At 41.5% G+C, this 24,615-nt stretch overlaps 3 protein-coding genes across 3 annotated transcripts in view; 1 reads left to right on the top strand and 2 right to left on the bottom strand.

Annotated features, from left to right (window-relative positions):
• Window positions 1-956: 956 nt before the first annotated feature.
• Window positions 957-3,276, bottom strand: metl6 (Methyltransferase-like protein 6). Its single transcript, NM_001140719.1, has 5 exons — window positions 2,759-3,276; window positions 2,556-2,690; window positions 2,295-2,465; window positions 2,060-2,201; window positions 957-1,269 (listed from the first exon to the last, which is right to left on the bottom strand). Exons 1-5 carry the CDS (start codon window positions 3,059-3,061, stop codon window positions 1,115-1,117), a joined length of 906 nt encoding a protein of 301 aa, NP_001134191.1. The 5' UTR covers window positions 3,062-3,276; the 3' UTR covers window positions 957-1,114.
• A 255-nt stretch (window positions 3,277-3,531) lies between these two features.
• eaf1 (ELL associated factor 1) lies at window positions 3,532-6,480 on the top strand. Its single transcript, XM_082975335.1, has 6 exons — window positions 3,532-3,773; window positions 4,325-4,419; window positions 4,562-4,698; window positions 4,818-4,990; window positions 5,107-5,352; window positions 5,481-6,480. The coding sequence occupies exons 1-6, from the start codon at window positions 3,671-3,673 to the stop codon at window positions 5,528-5,530; spliced, it is 804 nt and encodes a 267-aa protein (XP_082831461.1). The 5' UTR covers window positions 3,532-3,670; the 3' UTR covers window positions 5,531-6,480.
• Window positions 6,481-9,841: 3,361 nt separating this feature from the next.
• Window positions 9,842-24,615, bottom strand: part of LOC106605352 (BMP-binding endothelial regulator protein) — a 28,122-nt gene continuing 13,348 nt past the window's right edge. Inside the window, exons 5-15 of the mRNA XM_014200872.3 lie at window positions 18,216-18,306; window positions 18,057-18,139; window positions 17,286-17,385; window positions 17,006-17,115; window positions 16,746-16,880; window positions 16,419-16,523; window positions 12,879-12,924; window positions 12,087-12,449; window positions 11,640-11,976; window positions 11,238-11,368; window positions 9,842-11,083 (exon numbers count right to left, since the gene is read on the bottom strand). Coding sequence (XP_014056347.3) covers window positions 10,902-11,083; window positions 11,238-11,368; window positions 11,640-11,976; window positions 12,087-12,449; window positions 12,879-12,924; window positions 16,419-16,523; window positions 16,746-16,880; window positions 17,006-17,115; window positions 17,286-17,385; window positions 18,057-18,139; window positions 18,216-18,306 — 1,683 coding nt within the window. The 3' untranslated portion in view covers window positions 9,842-10,901. The remainder of the gene's footprint in view (window positions 11,084-11,237; window positions 11,369-11,639; window positions 11,977-12,086; window positions 12,450-12,878; window positions 12,925-16,418; window positions 16,524-16,745; window positions 16,881-17,005; window positions 17,116-17,285; window positions 17,386-18,056; window positions 18,140-18,215; window positions 18,307-24,615) is intronic.

The following is a 24,615-nucleotide window of genomic DNA, read 5'->3' as shown; positions in this document are numbered from 1 at the left end:
TGCATCTGTCCACAAGAGATTAATAGGTGGATGACATCTACATTAAAACATCACTTTTACATTTTTAGAGGTCAACATGGGTTTGCCAACTATGCACATTGTGTATGAATGCTAGGTAAACATGATCACCTGGAAATATACAACTAATTGAGCAGGGTAAAAAATATGAGACAATATTTATTTCGACTGTAACCAAGGAGCACTTGATGTTACATATTTTTTTACAGGTTTTGTTGCCCCCTTGTGGTAAATAAAATAATTGTATTACGTGATTGGAAAAGTTGGCAGAAAAAAATAGTATTGGAATTTTAACAACTCTGAAACTACACAACCAAACCATTCTCTCGAAGAAATTCTCCATCATATACACATATAGTTGTATCATTGGTGTAAAGTAACTAAGTACAAATACTTTGAAGTACTACTTAAGTAGTTTTTTTGGGGGTATTTGTACTTTCCAACTTACATTTTTTACAACTTTTACTTCTTCATTCCTAAATAAAATATGTACTTTTTACTCCTATACATTTTCCCTGAAAAAGTACTTGTTACATTTCAAATGCTTAGCATGATAGGAAAATTGTCAAATTTACATACTTATCAAGAGAACACACAGTCATCACTACTGCCTCTGATCTGGCAGACTTCACTAAACACAAATGCTTCGTTTGTAAATTATGTCTGTGTTGGAGTGTGTCCCTGGCTATCAGTAAATAAAACAAATTGTGCTTTCTGGTTTGCTTAATATAAGGTATTTGAAATTATGTATAGCATTTACTTTTACTTTTGATACTTAAGTATATTTTAGCAATTACACTTACTTTTGATTTTACTATTTAAAACCACACAATTTTTGACTTTTACTCAAGTAGTATTTTAGTGGGTGACAGTTACTTGAGTCATTTTCTATTAAGGTATCTTTACATTTACTCAAGTATGACAATTGGGTACTTTTTCCACCAGTTTTATTGATAAAAAAGCATAATCAAACAAACGGCACTTAATCACCAATACGGCAGTGTAGGCGTTTGTCCAATGATATCCATTTATATATGAAGGTTTCAGTACATTTGTGCCTTTTAAAGGTTTCAAGCATTTGTTGAGGAAAGGGACTTCAGGAGCCCTGTAATTGGTCTGGCCTTCGGAACTTGCTTTGAAGGAACACCCTGGGCACACAAAGCCCCTCCTTCTTATTGACCGTTTCTCGTAGCACGTACTCATTGGTTACACTCTCGAACCCCACCACTCTGAACAGGTCTGCTAGGAGCTCTGAAACAGACAGTTCAGATTTGCTATTTTATTAGGATCCCCATTAGCTGTTGCAAAAGTAGCTGCTACTCTTCCTGGGGTCCACAAAACACAAAACATGACATAATACAGAACATTAATAGACAAGAACAACTCAAGGACAGAACTACATAAAAAAAAATTAAAGGCACACGTAGCCTACATATCAATGCATACACACACACTAGGTCAAATAGGGGAAAGGTTGTTTTATCTGTTTTTTGAAACCAGGTTTGCTGTTAATTTGAGCAATATGAGATGAAACGGAGTTCCATGCAATAATGGCTCTAATAATACTGTACACTTTCTTGAATTTGTTCTGGATTTGGGGACTGTGAAAAGAACCCTGGTGGCATGTCTGGTGGGGTAAGTTGACTATGCAAATAATTTGGAATTTTCAATACATTTAATATTTCTTATAAAAAGAAGAAGTGATGCAGTCAGTCTCTCCACAACTCTTAGCCAAGAGAGACTGGCATGCATAGTATTTATATCAGCCCTCTGATTACAATGAAGAGCAAGACATTCTGCTCTGTTCTGGGCCAGCTGCTGTTTAACTAGGTCTTTCCTTGCACCACTGGACCACACAACTGGACAATAATCAAGATTAGACAATAATCAAGATTAAAAATGTATAAACAGAGAAAGAGTCCCATAGAAGAGACCAGACCGACTGCTTACTGCTTGTGCGTAATTCGAAAAGACAAAAAAGATAAAATAACTACTATGAGGGAAAATGTAGGAGAGGAAAGAGAAAGAGGAATGGACTGACCTTTGGAAAAGAAATAAGACCTGGTGCCATCTTGTCTGACGTAGAAGTTCTCTCCCAGTTTGTTTCCCGCCTTAAACCTCATCATGGCGTGGTCATACAGGCCATAGTCCCTGAACAGAATGATGCCCCCTGGCTTCAGAACCTGACACAGAGAACGTCAATTCAGTCACAAGTTATTTTGAGGGTGTTTAAAGTGTTTACTGCAGTTTCATCCTTTTCCTCAGCCCTGTCTCACCCTGTAAATGTTGTCCAGAGCCTGCTGCATCTTGTCTGGGTGGATGGCTGAGAGGACAAATATGAGCGTGGCCACATCCACACTGCCCACTGGGACATTACCCCTCAGGTCATCCTTTGTCAGGTCACACTGGAACGCACTGCAGCGCTCAGTGCAGTACAGGGAGTGTTCCTGAGGACAAAATGAAAATGACACCATATATCTGTGTTGTTTTATTAAAAGTCCCACTGGCTCTTGGTCATCAGTGGTACATCTTCTTACCTTCACAAACTCCACAGCTCGTGTTGAGAAGTCACAGGCATAGACAAAGATGTTGAGGTCTTCCTCCAGTAGTGGGAAGATGAAGTTCCCAACCCCACAGCCAGCTTCAAGCAGGACCAGCTTCTGGGCTTCAAACTGAGGGAAAGAAATGTATTGAGATACACCTCTAGTAGGGAACCGAACTTCCGACGCCATCTTCTTACCTCAAGGCACACTTTCAGTTCTTCAAACTCTCTGGTGGTCCAATGCCTATCCTTGAAAAAGTTTGTTGTGTTCCTTTTGTAAAACAAGTCCCAGTTTTTCTGTGCCTCCTTTTCCAACTTCATCTGCTTGAAGTCAGACACCAAAGTCTGGTCACCTGTCAGTTTCTCCATCTCTTTCTCATTCAAAGTCCTGCCAGTATATGTTTTTCTTTGGACAGGTGGGATAAGACATGGCAACCCGTCTTTGGGTTCCTCTCCAGAGAGTACAACATTAGCGGTGTCGTCTTGCTTTGATAGTGCCATAACTTGCACTACTGTAGTTAACGGTAGTAGCTAATAGCAGCACTTCCTTGACATCCTCAAATCTATTATTTCACCAATGCATATTAAATTATCCAGCTAATGTTAATGGATGGTACTAACACATTATTGTGATAGACTTAATGAAAATGCAGGGAATATTTCCACATACATTTTATATGAACGCAAACGTTCCAGAAATGTTCTACGATTTCTCGTGTGGCATGTAGTCTTCTTCATCCGTGTGGGAACAGTGTTTGGTTACGATGATTCTGGCCTGTTTATATCAGTCAGTAAAAACGTTGTACTTATTCGTATGAGGGAAATTCGTATTATTATACCACTAATAATACATTGTTACTAATTCTAATGTACTAAATATGCTGATTTGTGGGCGTTTATTTTGGGGTCAACCCAATTAGGGTGCTCAGATCTTATCGGTGACATTTCAGCACCGGAACAAAACAGGAAAAGGAGTGGTCATGTGACGTATGGATTGTTTCGCGAAACATCTTAGCTAGCTGCATAGCTAGCTAAAGTATCTAATCATCATTACATTTTATAACGCAGCATCATTTAAATAAATGTGAATATTAAACTTCCAGCAGAGTCATGAATGGGAGTACAAATCCGCTCTTGGACAAAGAAGAACATGTTTTGAAGCTCGGAGAGAGCTTTGAGAAGAGGCCAAAATCGTCATTTCACACCATCAGATGTTAGTAGCCAGACTATTTTTTTAGAGATTAACGTATACATCACGCCTTTTGACAAATTGGAAAGTTCGATAACGCTAGCTAACGTTACCTAACAATGTAGCTTGTTACTGTTAGCTAGCTTGAGTACAAAAAACGAACGGTAATCAGGTACGGTACGTTACCAGCAAAAATATTGTAATCAGATTACAAATACTTTTGAAAACGTAGGTAGCGTAAATTAGCTAGGTGATTACTTTGAAATTCAGGAAGGATGTTTGCAAAAACATACATTAACACCTTTCTGTTTTCTCAATGACATTCAATTCAATACTGAAAAAAGGCGCAAGTTTAAGGTTGTTCCACCTGAACTAGTCTGACCACTATGATGACACACCAAATGCGTTTGATGGGCCCTTTTTTTGTACTTCTTCTAATGCCTCTTAAGGGCAAAGTAATCAGATTACGTTATTGAGTTTGGGTAATTTTAAAGTTATGTTACTGATTACAGTTTGGACAGGTAATTAGTATTTCTGACCTTATAATTATCTTTCCCACTCTTTCATACTTGTAGATGATTTCAAACCAGCTTCAATTGACACAAGCTGCGAGGGAGAGTTGCAAGTCGGTAAAGGAGAGGAAGTCACCATCACATTACCTCACATTCCAGTAAGAGTGGGTGTTTTTTAGTCAACTGTGGTCTTTTGCCTGTGCTGTACAATGACAAAAGTTTTTTCTGATAACTCCACTGCAGAAAGATGAAAGCAAACGGTGTACTTGATTATGATACTTGTTATTGTGTTGTTCGTAGGGCTCTACACCACCCATGACAGTATTCAAAGGGAATAAGCGGCCATATCAGAAAGACTGTGTTCTTATCATCAATCATGACACTGGGGAGTACATGCTGGAGAAGTTGAGCAGCAGTATCCAGGTCAAGAAAACCAGGTGAGGGGTTAACCAAAACACTGTCTCAAAAATGCATAGTAACAATGAACCTTTAGGATAAATGTGTTTTGCAGATCATTTGTGACAGTAGATGTGCAGCTGTTGACTTTGTTTTTCAGAGCGGAGGGCAGCAGTAAAATCCAGGCCAGGATTGAGCAGCAGTCGGTGCGTGCCACTGCCACCCAGCCTCCAGCGCAGTTCCGTGCCCCCACTAAGCCTGGTGCAGGGGCCAAGTCCTCCCCCTCCAAGGACAATCCCTCCCCTGAGCCCCAACTAGATGACATCAAGAGAGGTGAGCCTCTTCATGTGTTGCCACCACTTTTACCAAGTGATCATTCTTGTTTCTCTATTGACTTTGTCTGTGTACTGACTCTGTTGCCTCTGTCGCCCCCTCCTGGCCTGGCACAGAGCTGCGAGCGGAGGTGGAGGTTATTGAACAAATGAGCAGCAGTAGCGGCAGCAGCTCATCTGACTCGGCCAGTGGCTCTGGTAGTGGGGATGACAGCTCCAGCAGTGATGGGGAGCATGACACCCCTCACCCCCAACCTGTCCCACTCCCCCTCCCCCACATCCAGCCCTCCCCCAACCGTAACCCCATGGCCAACGGAGGAGCAGACAGGCAACAGGGCAGCAACCAGCTGATGAACACACTCAGTGAGTACCAGGGCTGGTAGGGTCAGTGTAGCACTCTACATTGGGGGGACTACTAATAATTTATCTCGCGATTGAAGTCTGTAGGTGGTGGTTGCAATGTAGCAATGTGTGTATTGGTGTTTCCACAGGGAATGACCTCCAGTTGAGCGAGTCAGGCAGCGACAGTGACGACGACTGAACTGCCCCCATCTACCTCTCATTATCACACCATCTTGCTCTCCTCTTTCTTCTCTTTGCCTGGTTCCGTTGTTTTGTTGCTGTGGTAACTGACCCAACTGTAAAGTCTGGTTTTATTGTATTTGTTATATCTCTTGAGAGACCGGCCAACCTAGAGATTTAATAGTGTATTTTTTGATTAGCTGTATATTTTGTTTTGTATTTAAGAATCCTTTTACATATGAAAACATGCTAAAGAATATATATTACAATGCATATACATATTTTCTGTAGTTAGAGCTCCTAGTTGTATCAACTTATATCACAAGTCTTTGTTGTTTTCTTGTTTCATCACAAGGGGAGGGGCTTATTTGGACAATATCACCCCCATCTTCCCTATTTATCTGGAAATCAAGAAGGCACTGAAAGCATTTCACCCATTCCATGTTTGTATCAGTATCATGACACTTTCAAAATCAGTCTTTTAAGAGGCCAGGATACAGCTCACATCGATCTAAGCTATAGAGGATACTAAAGGACATACTCATATTTTTCATGTAAAATCAGTTTCAATTGACCACTTACTTAAGGTTTTAGCTGGAATATTGACCTGTTCTGGTGAACAGGTAAATATCAGTAACAGGTAAATGGTAGTAAATGAGCCTGGGTCAATCCTTTACATGTCAAAGCACTTTAGTTTAATTGTAATATCATCACTTTCAGCAGTTTCCACCTAAAATATGTTGCATTGCTTTTAACAGCACCTTTCTGACCTAACAGTTAAATGCAACTAACAACCAGTACTTAGAGTTCATCATACCCTTTATAGCAAATATTCTACTATTTCCACTTCTATCATTTGACTTTCTGATTCTGTCTCACTCAATAACTAGGTTGCCATCCAATTGGTGACAGATTTTCATGCCAACATTCTAAAATCCGCATTAAAACAACATGTGCATATTCCCACCAGAGATGTTTCCATCAAATTGACTTGTTGCGGATAACAGTATGTGCGTGATGACGTAGTGCATATAAAAACAATTTGGGGGATTAAATTACCATTAAATACAAGTTAAATAGGTTTCCATCGCATTTTAAACTATACTAATGTTGCGTTATATTGCGAAGCTCTGGTCTTTGCACGTGCGCTCTAGCCAGCAGCTCGCAGGTAGGCTAGTCTACATGATGAGATTATTATGGATAAAGCGTGATTATTCTTTATTTGTCAAGCGGAAGCCAAGCATCGATCATCAAGTCACCAGAATAAGACCCTCGATATTTATTGGAAAGGCGCATCAAGCTCATCACCGTGCACTTTAACCACCATGTGAAGTTTATCATTTATTTCATATAGCCTAATGAGCTGCATGCTTTCCCGAGTCGTAGTGGGAGGACCACACAATATCATCACATGACTCCCAATTTACTGCTATATGATAGTTATTATATCAATATTTGCACATAAATGCGTTTCCACAGCCATTTCTCGCATGATTAATTTTACAGACACAAAAAGATCCCACCTTGTCTACTGTATTTTGTTTTGTCGAAATTTGGAAAGTTTACCAACAAAATGTGCTGTTTCCACCAGGCCCGTCGTGGCATTGTTTTATCCGACATGTACTTTACTCGCATAAAAAGGTTGGACGGAAACATGGTTACTGGCCCAACCGTATATCACTGTCCCAAATTCCCAACCATATATCAGTGTCCCAAGTTCCCAACCGTATATCAGTGTCCCAAGATCCCAACCATATATCAGTGTCCCAAGATCCCAACCATATATCAGTGTCCCAAGATCCCAACCATATATCAGTGGCCTAGTTTCAGACCAGTGTAGACATTTTCAAAAGGACCAAAGAAGCAAAAACAGGTAGTTTTTTTAGAATAGAGACACCGAACTTCTATTTTTACTTACATATAAGTCTATTTTCACTAGATTTTGAGTTATTCATAAAATGTAAACGCTGATATAAATTGACCACATGTTTTTTCATCAGTTCCATAGATTCAACTGATTTGGAGTGATAGCAGTCACGTTTGATTACATCTTTTAATTTAGCAACGGTTTTGACAGTGAATATCATTTGATACTCTATATCATGTGCCCTATAACAAAACAATCCCTAATCCAAAATATCTTGATGTTTCCCCCATAGAGATGTGACGTGGCTGTATCCCTGCCATAGTATCCCACTGCGCAGTGGGCGCACCACGTAATTTCAACGTGGAAATGTGGGTAATATTTGGTTGAGACGTTGATCAATGAGATTTCAACCTTTATTCACCCACTCAAAAAGACAGCCAGAAGTTTGTTGAATTTCTGGTGTGTTATCACTATGCATTCAACCATCAAAATGCATAATCAAATTCCAATCGAAAAACGGTAATTTCTAGTTTAGTTTTAATCGAAATGTTATCACTGCGCTTTCAACCATTTTAAACCACAACAAGGTTCAAATGGGAATAAAATGTCAGATAATTAGTATTTATACAACAACTTGATGTGTTATCTATCACTGCATAATTTAATAGCACGAACAAATGACCTGGATTGCAACTGAGACTACATTAAAATCACATGGTGCAAAGTGATCAATAGTGTTCGAGATTCTGCGCAGATTATTATAGCAATTGTGAAGATCTCCACAGACCTGCGGTGTTTGAACATGCACGCGTTCTATTATTACATAAGACATTTATAGTTACTGTAGGCTAACCTCAACGTGTGGCCATGGATGTGTGTTACTCATTTTAAGGTTGAATCAATACTGTTACATTAGTTTGTAAAATAGCCTTAACTTTCGGCTATTTACTGTATTCCAAAAATCAGCCAAATATCAACATTTTAAAGGATATCTAACGCTTGGATGGTTTCATCTGAGCCACTGCCTTAATCCTATTCTTTAACTTTTATTGTTGGTTGTGTTGGAGACGTGTATCCAACATATAATTTGTTAACTTGTCGTCAAGTTAATAGGTTATTTACTGTATTGCAAAAGTGATATTGTGTTTGGTTGTCAACACAACCAAATATCAACATTTGAAGGAGATGTATCTTCTGATTGGATAGTTCCATCTGTGCCACTGACTTAGTCTGGCTTTAATTCCAGTTTGTCTACAAATTAATAATTGATATGTTGAATTAATGTCTCCATCTCAACCAAGAATCAAAATGAAAGAATATGACTAAATCAAATCAAAGTTTAAGTGCATTTAAAGTTAGATGTGAATTAGTCCTATTCTTTAACTTAGGTTTTTGGTTGAGATGGAGACATGAATCCAACATATCAATAATTAATTTGTAGACAAACTGGAATTAAAGCCAGACTCAGTGGCACAAATGGAACTATCCAATCAGAAGATACATCTCCTTCAAATGTTGATATTTGGTTGCGTTGACAACCAAATACAATTCAATATCCAGTTTGTCTACAAATTAATAATTGATATGTTGGATTTGCGTCTCCATCTCAACCAAACATCTAAGTTAAAGAATAGTACTAAATCTAGTCAAACTTTAAATGCACTTTACATAAACTTTGATGTAGTCCTATTCATTAACTTAGTGCTAGGCTACTCAGTGACAAATATCAAAGCTAAGCAGGGCTGGGCTTGGTTAAAACCCTGGATGGGAGACCAAATGAATAGCTGTATATAGATCAACTCTCCAACAGAAGGTGCTGCTGAGCCTATTGGTTTTTCTCTGATAGTGGATACGTAGTTGAAGATCTGCGTTGTTTCAAAGGTACAAATTCAACATATTTTATACAAGGCTTGTCTATGTTGAAAATTGGTTACAACAATGACATAATCCTGTGGTTGAAATTTCACCCTCAAAATAAGTTTACATTGATTACTTTTTTCAAATGTAATATATTTCCCACATAGATTCCATGTCACAATACATTGACAAATTTACGTTGAACCAATGTTGATTCAACCAGTTTGTGCCCAGTGGGATGTGTGTTCATAAGGTGCTTAAATGGTATTTAACTGGTGCTGTTGTGTGTCTGGGACATCAAGCAAGCGATGGGTATACAAATGTAATATAATGTATTGTTTTCACTGCAGTTTGGATCCATGTACTTGGATGCTATTTCCAATTTGTGTCTCTCTGGCATCCAGTGTTATTTCTGACCCATACTGTTACTGTCCCAGTACAACCTCTCTTGCCACATTTATCGAGGTGGTTGATTTATTGCGTTTATCTCTAGGTTTTGTGCTTTGAGGTGTATTAAAGTGTGCACATGTATTTAAATTGAATTCACTTTTTTATGTGTTGACCTCACATCAGTCAACCAAAATAAAGGAAGAAAACAGTCAGAGATGAGTTTCATGGAAATGATATATTGCTGGTCTTAAATAATAACTTACAAGGTCAAGTGAAATGTACATCTCCAGGAACACCTTCAGTTTGAGAATCAACATACAGCAACCTGTACACTGAGCATTTAAACATACAGTACGTTTCTTCCCTGCCATGGTGCAACAACCAAGTCACATTTGGGCATTTCTCTTCACACAAGACACAATTACACAAACTAAACAACAAATACATAAATAGCTTTTTTTTCCCTTTAAATCATTTATAACGAAATTAGATTTATGATTCTGGCTCTTGCTACAACATATCAATTGATCGATATATAAATTAACAATATCAACAACAAACAAATAACAATAATAATAATAATACAAAAATCTATCTGTTTTTATACAAATCTTGTTAGTTTACAGTATAAAATAATCCTATGCGAGTGAGACCTGGGGGTTCAATATGTTCATTGTAGAGTTCATCCCTTATGCTGGCAGGGTGAACATGCTTGTTCAAGCTGCATTGGTTGGTTTCCTGGTTATGAATGTCTATGTGCTGCAACAGAGTGAAACACTGAGGCCATATTGGCTCAACACAGAGCCAGCCCCACCCTTTTCCTGAAGGTCCATGGCAGTCTGGATGAATGTCCCTTGAGGGTCCAGTAACTAAAGAAGCGTAGCCACAAAGGCTTTCCCAAAGGGTCTCTTCCTCTTTTAACTACAAGGGTGATGTTTCCCTCCAGATTCCTATCCCATTTGAATGACAACATGGGCGCCATCCTGTGGAAACACAAGGTAGTGCTGGACGAGTAAGAGCAGCCGACAGCGGAGTTTCAAACCCCAGTCTGTGATGGCCAGTATCTATCTCCCTCAGAGTGGACGAGGCCTCTACCTGACCTACCTGTCTTCTAAGAACCCCTTCAGTCCATTGTTGCCTGTCTGCACATCTATTCATCCCCCCCACACTCACCCCCATGTTCCCCCCACTCCTCACTCCCCCAGGTATGGACCCTGAGTGCTAGGCAGTGTTGGTTGTTTGGCCCTCTCAGCCCCCTTCCCCTTGGGCACTAGGGTCACCGGCCAGGGCAGGCTGTGGGCTTGATGCAGCGGCCCTGAAACAGCACCAGGTTGGCTGGGCAGTGGCAGCCGGCAACGCAGGGCTTGTGACAGGGACCGATCTCGTTCCAGTTGTCACAGGTCTTGGTGCAGCCCGGGCCACAGGTGTTGTACACCGCTCCGTGTTTACACTGGGTCGCTGAGAAGACAGGGTTGGTTAGACAGAACTGCAAATCGCCTAACGTGAATGGATTTCAGAGATACGTTGATCAATTCTGTTGAGCAAATTTAATGTGGGGGGGAGTCCCCTGTTCCATGAAGTTTAGTGATAAGCTGTGTGTACTGTCACTCACCCATGCAGGCAGCCTCTGGCTTCCAGTAGACTGGGGCTCCCTCCCTCTCACAGGCCCGGCTGTAGGCGATGAAGGACTCACAGTAACAGTTCTTATGCACCGGACACTCACACATGTCTGTTACACAGGACCTTGAGAGAAACAGAGGGAGAAAGAGAGAGAGATAAGACAAATAAATGTTGAATTAAATTGAATGGACTGGGTTGAATGTATCTACATACTAAGTGGGTTCCATATCCAAAACAACATTGGACATTCTATGCACATCGGAGACAATCAAATATCACGTTTGATATATGAAGAAAATGTCACAAGAGCGTTGGAAATGTTGCAGATTCTAGGACAAATCTCATTACAAATGAAGCTCCCCAACGTTCCTGAGACACCCCAAGAACCACTGACCTATAGAAGGAGGCAAAGTCCACCACCCGGTGACACTTCTGGAACTCCCAGGACTTGAGCTTCTGACACTCCCTGTGAGCGCGGAACTTGACCTTTACACTGCCGGGACAGAGGTACGAGGTGGGCCTTCTGAGGGGCTGGGCACAAACCTCGTTCCCCTCCACGCGCCACGAATCTGCAAACTCATCCACCACGAACTTGAAGAGGCCGTCGCTGCCCATGGTGTCATCCCGCTTGTGTCCATTGTAGTTCCCACAGAGGCCGCAGAGACGACCACGCAGGTGAGGAGCAGCCACCACCTCCACGAAGCTGTCCCCGTCCCACGTGATCTCCAGACCTGAGGGAGGAGGGAGAAAGAGAAAGAGAGTTATGCTTCAAAAAGGAGCTAAAATGCACTTTAGCAGTGTTCTTTAGCTTCCAATGAAGTTAACATGAAGCCTGTCTAACCTGCGATGGTGGTGAGTTTGAGCAGGTATCCATCCAGGTCGATGTGGACCCCAGGCCCATGGTAGGGCAGGGCGATGCGCGTGCCGTTCCTCCTCACCGTCAGGTGCTGGTGCAGGCTGAGACTCAGCCCTCCTATCCTCAGCTCCACTGACTGGGTCCAGGAATAGGAGCGGGTTCGCCTCGCATCGTTCCTCACCACAACCGTGAAGCCAGAGTCAGAGCCGGCGCTGTTTCCACCCCCGCCAGAGGGGGCGCCACCACAGTCTCGAGTCAGAACATACTGGCAGGTTCCTTGGAAGTTAAACGTGCGCCCGTCAAAGGTGTTGTAGTGGGGGTCGCCGAATACGGTGCACACACCTGGCTCTGGAAGGAGTGATAGGAGAGAGAGAGAGAGGCAGGGAAGGAGTGATAGGAGAGAGAGAGAGAGAGAGAGAGAGGCAGGGAAGGAGTGATAGGAGCGAGAGAGAGAGGCAGGGAAGGAGTGATAGGAGAGAGAGAGAGAGAGACAGGGAAGGAGTGATAGGAGAGAGAGAGAGAGAGGCAGGGAAGATGTGATAGGAGAGAGAGAGAGGCAGGGAAGGAGGAGAAAGAGGGAGTGTGTTTAATTATGGGCATTCATTTGATCCATCCTGTTTTCCTGTATTTTGCATGACAAATCTGTGCTTAATACAACATGACTACATTTCAATTTGAGAGAAGACCAAGAACGAAACAACCGCCACAAAACTGGAAAACGCAACCCACAAAGGTGTGTGAGGACCCAGCAGAGGAAGAGGGGAGTAACTTACTCACTTTCAGTGCAAACCGGGCAGCAGCCTGTCCTGTTCAGGATCTTATTCTAGAAGAGACAGACTGACCGTTAGATACACAGACATAGAGAGAGATCAGCAGCCAGTCAGAGCGCAAGAGACAGACAGTCAACTGGACACATTAACATCCACACACATAGACACAGACAGACAAAGACAGATACAACCAGTCAAACGTGGACAGCCAGACACTGCTACAGACAACTGTTACTCTCTGCCTGGTGTATGTGTGTGTTTGCTAGAGAGATGGTGGGGGGTACATTTCATCTTCCATCAGAGGTGCACATTTGAGAACTCTATCCACCTCAACCCCCACTTAACTTTGCCCCAGGGCAGTCCTCATCCCTTACTCTCTCTCTCTCTCTCTCTCTCTCTCTCAATTTCAATTCCTTTCAATTTAAGGGTTTTATTGGCATGGGAAACATATGTTAACATTGCCAAAGCAAGTGAAGTAGATAATATACAAAAGTGAAATAAACAATAAAAATGAACAGTAAACATTACACTCGCAGAAGTTCCAAAAGAATAAAGACATTTCAAATGTCATATTATGTATATATACAGTGTTGTAACGATGTGCAAATGGTTAAAGTACAAAAGGGAAAATAAATAAAGATAATTATGGGTTGTATTTACAATGGTGTTTGTTCTTCACTGGTTGCCATTTTCTTGCAGCAACAGGTCACAAATCTTGCTGCTATGATGGCACACTGTGGTATTTCACCCAGTAGATATGGGAGTTTATCAAAATTGGGTTTGTTTTCGAATTCTTTGTGGATCTGTGTAATCTGAGGGAAATATGTGTCTCTAATATGGTCATACATTTGGCAGGAGGTTAGGAAGTGCAGCTCAGTTTCCACCTCATTTTGTGGGCAGTGTGCACATAGCCTGTCTTCTCTTGAGAGCCAGGTCTGCCTACGGCGGCCTTTCTCAATAGCAAGGCTATGCTCACTGTCTGCTCATAGTCAAAGCTTTCCTTATGTTTGGGTCAGTCACAGTGGTCAGGTATTCTGCCACTGTGTACTCTCTGTTTAGGGCCAAATAGCTTTCTAGTTTGCTCAGTTTTTTTTGTTAATTCTTTCCAATGTGTCAATTAATTCTCTTTTTGTTTTCTCATTATTTGGTTGGGTGTAATTGTGTTGCTGTCCTGGGGCTCTGTGGGGTCTGTTTGTGAACAGAGCCCCAGGACCAGCTTTCTTAGGGGACTCTTCTCCAGGTAGGTGATGGCTTTGTTATGGAAGGTTTGGGAATCGCTTCATTTTAGGTGTTTGTAGAATTTAATGGCTCTTTTCTGGATTTTGATAACTAGCAGGTATCTGCATGCATTATTTGGTGTTTTACATTGTACACAGAGGATATTTTTGCAGAATTCTGCATGCAGAGTCTCAATTTGGTGTTTGTCCCATTTTGTGAATTCTTGGTTGGTGAGCGGACTCCAGACCTCACAACTATAAAGGGCAATGGGTTCTATAACTGATTCAAGTATTTTTAGCCAGATCCTAATTGGTATGTTGAATTTATGTTCCTTTTGATGGCATAGAATACCCTTCTTGCCTTTTCTCTCAGATCGTTCACAGCTTTGTGGAAGTTACCTGTGGTGCTGATGTTTAGGCCAAAGTATGTTTAGTTTTTTGTGTGCTCTTTGTGGTCCTGGCGACTGGACTTTTTTTGGAACACCATTATTTTGGTCTTACTGAGATTTTACTGTCAGGCCCCAGGTCTGGCAGAATCTGTGCAGAAGATCTAGGTGACAGAAGCACCAGATCATCAGCAAACAGTAGACATTTTACTTCAGATTCTCTCTCCCTCTCCCTCACACACGCACACGCACACACACACACACACACACACACACACACACACACACACACACACACACACACACACACACACACACACACACACACACACACACACACACACACACACACACACACACCCCTGGTCCCACCTGACCCCCATCACATCACTCTTTGAAGCTCTTTGAGAGATGGAGAGATTGGCTTTCAGGGTCTAAATATAGGGAAGCTCTTCTTTACTGTCACTCAAACATCACCCAGACAAAGACCTGACTGGAGACTGTGTGTCTCCTATGGGACGGAGGGGCAGACACATGGGTGACCGCACTGTGACCGCGTGACAGGTGAACTCTACATGACCACCAGGAAGGTATGATGAGTGGATGTTGTGATACTGTATGACAGGTGACCGCTAGGTGACCGTGTCTCAGTTGGCTGTTATGTGACTATTACGACAGATGACCATGACTCAGTGACCAAGACACAAACACAGATGGCCATTAGGGGATATACTACATGACTGTATAACAGGTGAATGCTGTGTGACCACTAGGAATCCATGACTGAGGCAGCCATATGTGACTGTAATTGTACTGTCTGACTAATGACCGTAGGACAGTTCATTATGCTACTATGTGACCATAACCTTCTCCATAACCATACGGGCGTGGTGTATATGTGATGGTGGTGGGGTGCTAGCTTAAAACAGAATGACAACGAGCCTTTAATGTCGACTACATGAACGCATCAGAGAACAGATGACCAGTACATTACCGCGCAACAAGCAACCGCTATGTGACCATAACAGGTGAACGCTGGTCACCGGCAGCGTGAATAAGTAACTGATCATTTGGTCGCTGGAATGCAAAGAATCTACTACATCACTCCAAGACAGGTGACCGCCGTGTGACCTGGGACCGTTACTCAGCCCCAGAAAAGTTGACCGCTGAAGGTATGGTTACTGTGGTAAGTTACCAGGGTTGTGCCTTGGCCCACTCACACTGTTCTGGCCCAGGTGAACCGGGTTTTTGACTCCTTACCGCTCCACCGTTAAATCAGCTTCCAGCCAGCTGCCTGCTGTGACACCAACACGTCACGCATGTGGATTTAACATGTGGCGGTTAGACACAGACAGTAACTCTGGACAGTAGACAGCCTCTGTCTGTCTCAGTGGGAGGGGGACCAGATAGATGGGGACGTGATGAAGTGTGAAAGGGACTGTCTCATGTTGATGATTCAGAGAGAACAAAGGGACCCCAGGGCCTTGTCCTATAGATATAGGCAGTGTTCATAACATAAGTGCATGTAAGTTGCAGATGGGAAATTGCTTAAAGCTGAAATCTGCATATGGTGAAACAGCGCCACTGTCCGCCCCAGCACATTTGTTCTAGTTTTTATTTTGTTGATGAAACGGAGGAGAGGAGCATTCAGCATCGTGGTAAAAAATGATTTGCAGGACATACTCTGCTGTTCTATCACGGGTCCAATGAAGAAAAAAAACTGGGTTTGAAGTAACTTCTTTGTTGTTGTAATATCGCAAACGGATGTGGCAGTTTCACCAAGTACGGATTCCAGCTTTAAGGTGATAGGTAAAGTGAGTGAGCACCTTTTTTAAAGTCTATTCTAATCGATGTTGTCATTCACATCACTTCATTGAAAGATTACTGGAATGAAAAGGCGCAACACAAGACAGTTTGTGATTGGGCCTTGAGCCTGTCACTCACCGAGGGGCAGCTGGTGATTGGCACACACTGCTTTGGCTGGCACTCGATGGCCCCCTTGACACAGGCACACAGGGTGCAGTTCACAGACGACCACATGTCTCCCTCCTGGAGCGGAGGAAGAAGCAGAGAGAGAACCAATCACCCACAACATCAATCAGCTTATCAAACAAGTATTAATGTCGGTATAAATATGCATATAAATGTCAGAATAAGGACAACTGTGGTGGATAAGTATCAGTGTTGAATGTTGAGGCAATGGTAACATTCTATTTTCCCAGTTGATATCAAGGATGCAGCATTAGGACTTGTTGTCCCAGACTGTCTCACCCGGTAGATCTTGTTCCTGACCCGGCAGTACTTCACTTCCGCTACCTCCACGAAGGATAGACACTCCCCACAGCACTGGTCACCATGGCAACTGCCCGGCCGAGAGCAGCGCTTCCTGCACACCACAGTGGAATTCTGGGAAGGTGGAGGGATACGAGGGAAGGAGAAGGGGTCAGTTATTGATGGTAACTTGGTGATATGGCACATAAGTTGAATAGAGTTCTGGTCCCTGGTTCCCTGGTTCCCTGGTCAGTTCTTACCTTGCAGGTACAGGTGGTGCAGTTGTCGTGCTTGAAGGAGATGCCATTCTCATAGACCTCACTGTGGAACAGACAACTCCCCATCGACAGGTCAAACACTTTCCTCTGACCTGACGGAGGGAGAGAGAAATAAAAAAGAGATCAGCTTGATGATAATTATTATGACTGTTACGATGTTTTAATGATGTGTGATGTTTTAATAATAATTGATGAAATATGAATATGTTCCCCAGACGTCTATCAGAGAGTCCTATGAGGTATTTGATGAGTGGGGTGTTACCGAGGCACTTCGGACAGCACTGTCCGGGCTGAGTGTGGCTCAGGTGGGCAGGGCATGAGAGGACAGGACACACATCCCTGACGCAGAGGGTCCGCCCTCCCTGAAAGAACACAGCATATCAAATCAAATCAAATCCAAATGTTATTTCTCACACGCGCCGAATACAGCAGGTGTAGACCTTACCGTGAAATGCTTACTTACAAGCCCTTAACCAACAATGCAGTTTTAACAAAATAGAGTTCAGAAAATATTTACTAAATAAACTAAAGTTAAACAAAATACCACAATAAAATAAGAAAGCTATATACATAGATGTTAAAACAATGCTGCATTCATCTTCTCTTATGCATTACTCAACTTATCTCCACTTAATGACTGTTTCCATTACACAATACCATTTGCCCCTTTGTCTGCACCTGTGAAACCCGGATTGCTACCTTTAACAGCTCACAAACACAACTACTCTAGATGCCAGACGGCTGTAACAGTCCCCCCTGGCCTTGTAGCAGTGTGCCCTCATTAACGGCTGGTACAGGGCACAGTGTACACTAGTCCCACTGAGGCATTAATGTGTTGACAGACTCAACTCACATTAATGTGTTTACTCACTCACCTCCCCTGCTTGTTTACTAAGGGGAGGAGGAGGGGGGAAGGGGAGCGTTACCACTGTGAGTCCCCTGAGAGCCAAGACAAACTCATTTGGACCACAGAGGGGCCAGTCACTGTACTGTGGGGACTGGAGACATGCATGTCTATACAGTGTATACTCACAGTGCAGGTGCATTTAATACAGGGTTTTCCCTCAGGGTGAAACTCTTCCCTCTCTTTGTACAGACGGCCCTCCAAGATACAGCCTGGAACAGAAGAGACACACAGGTTAGCTTTATTATCGATGTATTCCTTTCTTCACACACACACACAGTCACTCACTCGGGCACGTTGGACAGCACTTCTTGGGGTGAATCTTGGGGTTCCTGCAGTGGACGACACATTGTACTTCCGCTTCAGTTACGACACCTTCCTGTCAAAACCAGGAAGCAATTAAAACAGTGATCTATTTATCATTGTTCGAACAAATTTACTATGACAAATTCTCGGGAGCATCCCTGTCCAGTCCTAGGCTACGTACATTAGTGAATATTCTGCTGCATACCTCTCATTCCTGTATTAAACAAACTTGTCTCTCTGTTGCTTAGCGATTCGAATCCCGTTTCAGTTATGTAAGGCATGTACCATGTAAGCAGGATATTAGATAGGGACATACCGTTAGATAGGGACATACCATTAGATAGTAACATTCCATTCTGCATCTCAGACATGCATGCATCTATTCTACACACTGGGACACCCCTGATCACTCACTGAAAATGTACCTGAAAAAAATATGTGGTCCCTAGTTAGGAGTGTTAGAACTAGAAGTGTTAGAACTAGGAGTGTTAGAACTAGGAGTAGAACTAGGAGTGTTAGAACTAGGAGTGTTAGAACTAGGAGTAGAACTAGGAGTAGAACTAGGAGTGTTAGAACTAGAAGTGTTAGAACTAGGAGTGTTAGAACTAGGAGTGTTAGAACTAGGAGTAGAACTAGGAGTAGAACTAGGAGTGTTAGAACTAGAAGTGTTAGAACTAGGAGTGTTAGAACTAGGAGTGTTAGAACTAGAAGTGTTAGAACTAGGAGTGTTAGAACTAGGAGTGTTAGAACTAGAAGTGTTAGAACTAGGAGTGTTAGAACTAGAAGTGTTAGAACTAGGAGTAGAACTAGGAGTGTTAGAACTAGGAGTGTTAGAACTAGAAGTGTTAGAACTAGGAGTGTTAGAACTAGGAGTGTTAGAACTAGGAGTAGAACTAGGAGTGTTAGAACTAGAAGTGTTAGAACTAGGAGTGTTAGAACTAGGAGTGTTAGAACTAGGAGTAGAACTAGGAGTGTTAGAACTAGAAGTGTTAGAACTAGAAGTGTTAGAACTAGGAGTGTTAGAACTAGGAGTAGAACTAGGAGTGTTAGAACTAGGAGTGTTAGAACTAGGAGTGTTAGAACTAGAAGTGTTAGAACTAGAAGTGTTAGAACTAGGAGTAGAACTAGGAGTGTTAGAACTAGGAGTGTTAGAACTAGAAGTGTTAGAACTAGGAGTGTTAGAACTAGGAGTGTTAGAACTAGGAGTAGAACTAGGAGTGTTAGAACTAGAAGTGTTAGAACTAGGAGTAGAACTAGGAGTGTTAGAACTAGGAGTGTTAGAACTAGGAGTGTTAGAACTAGAAGTGTTAGAACTAGGAGTGTTAGAACTAGGAGTGTTAGAACTAGGAGTGTTAGAACTAGGAGTGTTAGAACTAGGAGTGTTAGAACTAGGAGTGTTAGAACTAGGAGTGTTAGAACTAGAAGTGTTAGAACTAGAAGTGTTAGAACTAGGAGTAGAACTAGGAGTGTTAGAACTAGGAGTGTTAGAACTAGAAGTGTTAGAACTAGGAGTGTTAGAACTAGGAGTAGAACTAGGAGTGTTAGAACTAGGAGTGTTAGAACTAGGAGTAGAACTAGGAGTGTTAGAACTAGAAGTGTTAGAACTAGGAGTGTTAGAACTAGGAGTAGAACTAGGAGTGTTAGAACTAGGAGTAGAACTAGGAGTGTTAGAACTAGGAGTGTTAGAACTAGAAGTGTTAGAACTAGGAGTGTTAGAACTAGGAGTGTTAGAACTAGGAGTGTTAGAACTAGGAGTGTTAGAACTAGGAGTGTTAGAACTAGAAGTGTTAGAACTAGGAGTGTTAGAACTAGAAGTGTTAGAACTAGAAGTGTTAGAACTAGGAGTGTTAGAACTAGGAGTAGAACTAGGAGTGTTAGAACTAGGAGTGTTAGAACTAGGAGTGTTAGAACTAGGAGTGTTAGAACTAGAAGTGTTAGAACTAGGAGTGTTAGAACTAGGAGTGTTAGAACTAGGAGTAGAACTAGGAGTGTTAGAACTAGAAGTGTTAGAACTAGAAGTGTTAGAACTAGGAGTGTTAGAACTAGGAGTAGAACTAGGAGTGTTAGAACTAGGAGTGTTAGAACTAGGAGTGTTAGAACTAGAAGTGTTAGAACTAGAAGTGTTAGAACTAGGAGTAGAACTAGGAGTGTTAGAACTAGGAGTGTTAGAACTAGAAGTGTTAGAACTAGGAGTGTTAGAACTAGGAGTGTTAGAACTAGGAGTAGAACTAGGAGTGTTAGAACTAGAAGTGTTAGAACTAGGAGTGTTAGAACTAGGAGTAGAACTAGGAGTGTTAGAACTAGGAGTGTTAGAACTAGGAGTGTTAGAACTAGGAGTGTTAGAACTAGGAGTGTTAGAACTAGAAGTGTTAGAACTAGGAGTGTTAGAACTAGGAGTGTTAGAACTAGGAGTGTTAGAACTAGGAGTGTTAGAACTAGAAGTGTTAGAACTAGGAGTGTTAGAACTAGGAGTGTTAGAACTAGGAGTGTTAGAACTAGGAGTGTTAGAACTAGAAGTGTTAGAACTAGAAGTGTTAGAACTAGGAGTAGAACTAGGAGTGTTAGAACTAGGAGTGTTAGAACTAGAAGTGTTAGAACTAGGAGTGTTAGAACTAGGAGTGTTAGAACTAGGAGTAGAACTAGGAGTGTTAGAACTAGAAGTGTTAGAACTAGAAGTGTTAGAACTAGGAGTAGAACTAGGAGTGTTAGAACTAGAAGTGTTAGAACTAGGAGTGTTAGAACTAGGAGTAGAACTAGGAGTGTTAGAACTAGAAGTGTTAGAACTAGGAGTGTTAGAACTAGGAGTGTTAGAACTAGGAGTGTTAGAACTAGGAGTAGAACTAGGAGTGTTAGAACTAGGAGTAGAACTAGGAGTGTTAGAACTAGGAGTAGAACTAGGAGTGTTAGAACTAGGAGTGTTAGAACTAGAAGTGTTAGAACTAGGAGTAGAACTAGGAGTAGAACTAGAAGTGTTAGAACTAGGAGTGTTAGAACTAGGAGTAGAACTAGGAGTGTTAGAACTAGAAGTGTTAGAACTAGGAGTAGAACTAGGAGTGTTAGAACTAGGAGTAGAACTAGGAGTGTTAGAACTAGGAGTAGAACTAGGAGTGTTAGAACTAGGAGTAGAACTAGGAGTGTTAGAACTAGGAGTGTTAGAACTAGAAGTGTTAGAACTAGGAGTGTTAGAACTAGGAGTGTTAGAACTAGGAGTGTTAGAACTAGGAGTGTTAGAACTAGAAGTGTTAGAACTAGGAGTGTTAGAACTAGGAGTGTTAGAACTAGGAGTGTTAGAACTAGAAGTGTTAGAACTAGGAGTGTTAGAACTAGAAGTGTTAGAACTAGGAGTGTTAGAACTAGGAGTGTTAGAACTAGGAGTGTTAGAACTAGGAGTGTTAGAACTAGAAGTGTTAGAACTAGGAGTGTTAGAACTAGGAGTGTTAGAACTAGGAGTGTTAGAACTAGGAGTGTTAGAACTAGGAGTGTTAGAACTAGAAGTGTTAGAACTAGAAGTGTTAGAACTAGGAGTGTTAGAACTAGGAGTGTTAGAACTAGGAGTGTTAGAACTAGGAGTGTTAGAACTAGAAGTGTTAGAACTAGGAGTGTTAGAACTAGGAGTGTTAGAACTAGGAGTGTTAGAACTAGGAGTGTTAGAACTAGAAGTGTTAGAACTAGGAGTGTTAGAACTAGGAGTAGAACTAGGAGTGTTAGAACTAGGAGTGTTAGAACTAGGAGTGTTAGAACTAGGAGTGTTAGAACTAGAAGTGTTAGAACTAGGAGTGTTAGAACTAGGAGTAGAACTAGGAGTGTTAGAACTAGGAGTGTTAGAACTAGAAGTGTTAGAACTAGAAGTGTTAGAACTAGAAGTGTTAGAACTAGAAGTGTTAGAACTAGGAGTGTTAGAACTAGAAGTGTTAGAACTAGGAGTGTTAGAACTAGGAGTGTTAGAACTAGGAGTGTTAGAACTAGGAACTAGAAGTGTTAGAACTAGGAGTGTTAGAACTAGGAGTGTTAGAACTAGGAGTGTTAGAACTAGGAGTGTTAGAACTAGAAGTGTTAGAACTAGGAGTGTTAGAACTAGGAGTGTTAGAACTAGGAGTAGAACTAGGAGTGTTAGAACTAGGAGTGTTAGAACTAGGAGTGTTAGAACTAGGAGTGTTAGAACTAGGAGTGTTAGAACTAGAAGTGTTAGAACTAGGAGTGTTAGAACTAGGAGTGTTAGAACTAGGAGTGTTAGAACTAGGAGTAGAACTAGGAGTGTTAGAACTAGGAGTGTTAGAACTAGGAGTGTTAGAACTAGGAGTGTTAGAACTAGAAGTGTTAGAACTAGAAGTGTTAGAACTAGGAGTGTTAGAACTAGAAGTGTTAGAACTAGGAGTGTTAGAACTAGGAGTGTTAGAACTAGGAGTAGAACTAGGAGTGTTAGAACTAGGAGTGTTAGAACTAGGAGTGTTAGAACTAGGAGTGTTAGAACTAGGAGTGTTAGAACTAGGAGTAGAACTAGGAGTGTTAGAACTAGAAGTGTTAGAACTAGGAGTGTTAGAACTAGGAGTGTTAGAACTAGGAGTGTTAGAACTAGGAGTAGAACTAGGAGTGTTAGAACTAGGAGTGTTAGAACTAGAAGTGTTAGAACTAGGAGTGTTAGAACTAGAAGTGTTAGAACTAGAAGTGTTAGAACTAGGAGTGTTAGAACTAGGAGTGTTAGAACTAGGAGTGTTAGAACTAGGAGTGTTAGAACTAGGAGTAGAACTAGGAGTGTTAGAACTAGGAGTGTTAGAACTAGGAGTGTTAGAACTAGGAGTAGAACTAGGAGTGTTAGAACTAGGAGTAGAACTAGGAGTGTTAGAACTAGGAGTGTTAGAACTAGGAGTGTTAGAACTAGGAGTGTTAGAACTAGGAGTAGAACTAGGAGTGTTAGAACTAGGAGTGTTAGAACTAGGAGTAGAACTAGGAGTGTTAGAACTAGGAGTGTTAGAACTAGGAGTGTTAGAACTAGGAGTGTTAGAACTAGAAGTGTTAGAACTAGGAGTGTTAGAACTAGGAGTGTTAGAACTAGAAGTGTTAGAACTAGGAGTGTTAGAACTAGGAGTGTTAGAACTAGGAGTGTTAGAACTAGAAGTGTTAGAACTAGGAGTGTTAGAACTAGGAGTGTTAGAACTAGGAGTGTTAGAACTAGGAGTGTTAGAACTAGGAGTAGAACTAGGAGTGTTAGAACTAGGAGTAGAACTAGGAGTGTTAGAACTAGGAGTGTTAGAACTAGGAGTGTTAGAACTAGGAGTGTTAGAACTAGGAGTGTTAGAACTAGGAGTAGAACTAGGAGTGTTAGAACTAGGAGTGTTAGAACTAGGAGTGTTAGAACTAGGAGTGTTAGAACTAGAAGTGTTAGAACTAGAAGTGTTAGAACTAGAAGTGTTAGAACTAGGAGTGTTAGAACTAGGAGTGTTAGAACTAGGAGTGTTAGAACTAGGAGTAGAACTAGGAGTGTTAGAACTAGGAGTGTTAGAACTAGGAGTGTTAGAACTAGGAGTGTTAGAACTAGGAGTGTTAGAACTAGGAGTAGAACTAGGAGTGTTAGAACTAGGAGTGTTAGAACTAGGAGTGTTAGAACTAGGAGTGTTAGAACTAGGAGTAGAACTAGGAGTGTTAGAACTAGGAGTGTTAGAACTAGGAGTGTTAGAACTAGGAGTAGAACTAGGAGTGTTAGAACTAGGAGTAGAACTAGGAGTGTTAGAACTAGGAGTGTTAGAACTAGGAGTGTTAGAACTAGGAGTGTTAGAACTAGAAGTGTTAGAACTAGGAGTGTTAGAACTAGGAGTGTTAGAACTAGGAGTGTTAGAACTAGGAGTGTTAGAACTAGAAGTGTTAGAACTAGGAGTGTTAGAACTAGGAGTGTTAGAACTAGGAGTGTTAGAACTAGGAGTGTTAGAACTAGGAGTAGAACTAGGAGTGTTAGAACTAGGAGTGTTAGAACTAGGAGTGTTAGAACTAGGAGTGTTAGAACTAGGAGTAGAACTAGGAGTGTTAGAACTAGGAGTGTTAGAACTAGGAGTGTTAGAACTAGGAGTAGAACTAGGAGTGTTAGAACTAGTGTTAGAACTAGGAGTGTTAGAACTAGGAGTGTTAGAACTAGGAGTGTTAGAACTAGGAGTGTTAGAACTAGAAGTGTTAGAACTAGGAGTGTTAGAACTAGGAGTGTTAGAACTAGGAGTGTTAGAACTAGGAGTGTTAGAACTAGGAGTGTTAGAACTAGAAGTGTTAGAACTAGGAGTGTTAGAACTAGAAGTGTTAGAACTAGGAGTGTTAGAACTAGGAGTGTTAGAACTAGGAGTGTTAGAACTAGGAGTGTTAGAACTATGTTAGAACTAGGAGTGTTAGAACTAGGAGT

This window comes from Salmo salar, chromosome 05, assembly GCF_965601325.2.
Source record: "Salmo salar chromosome 05, fSalSal1, whole genome shotgun sequence".
Classification (NCBI taxonomy): Eukaryota; Metazoa; Chordata; class Actinopteri; order Salmoniformes; family Salmonidae; genus Salmo; species Salmo salar.
The sequence above is the reverse complement of the archived record's forward strand: the minus strand, read 5'-3'. Positions and strand labels throughout refer to the sequence as shown.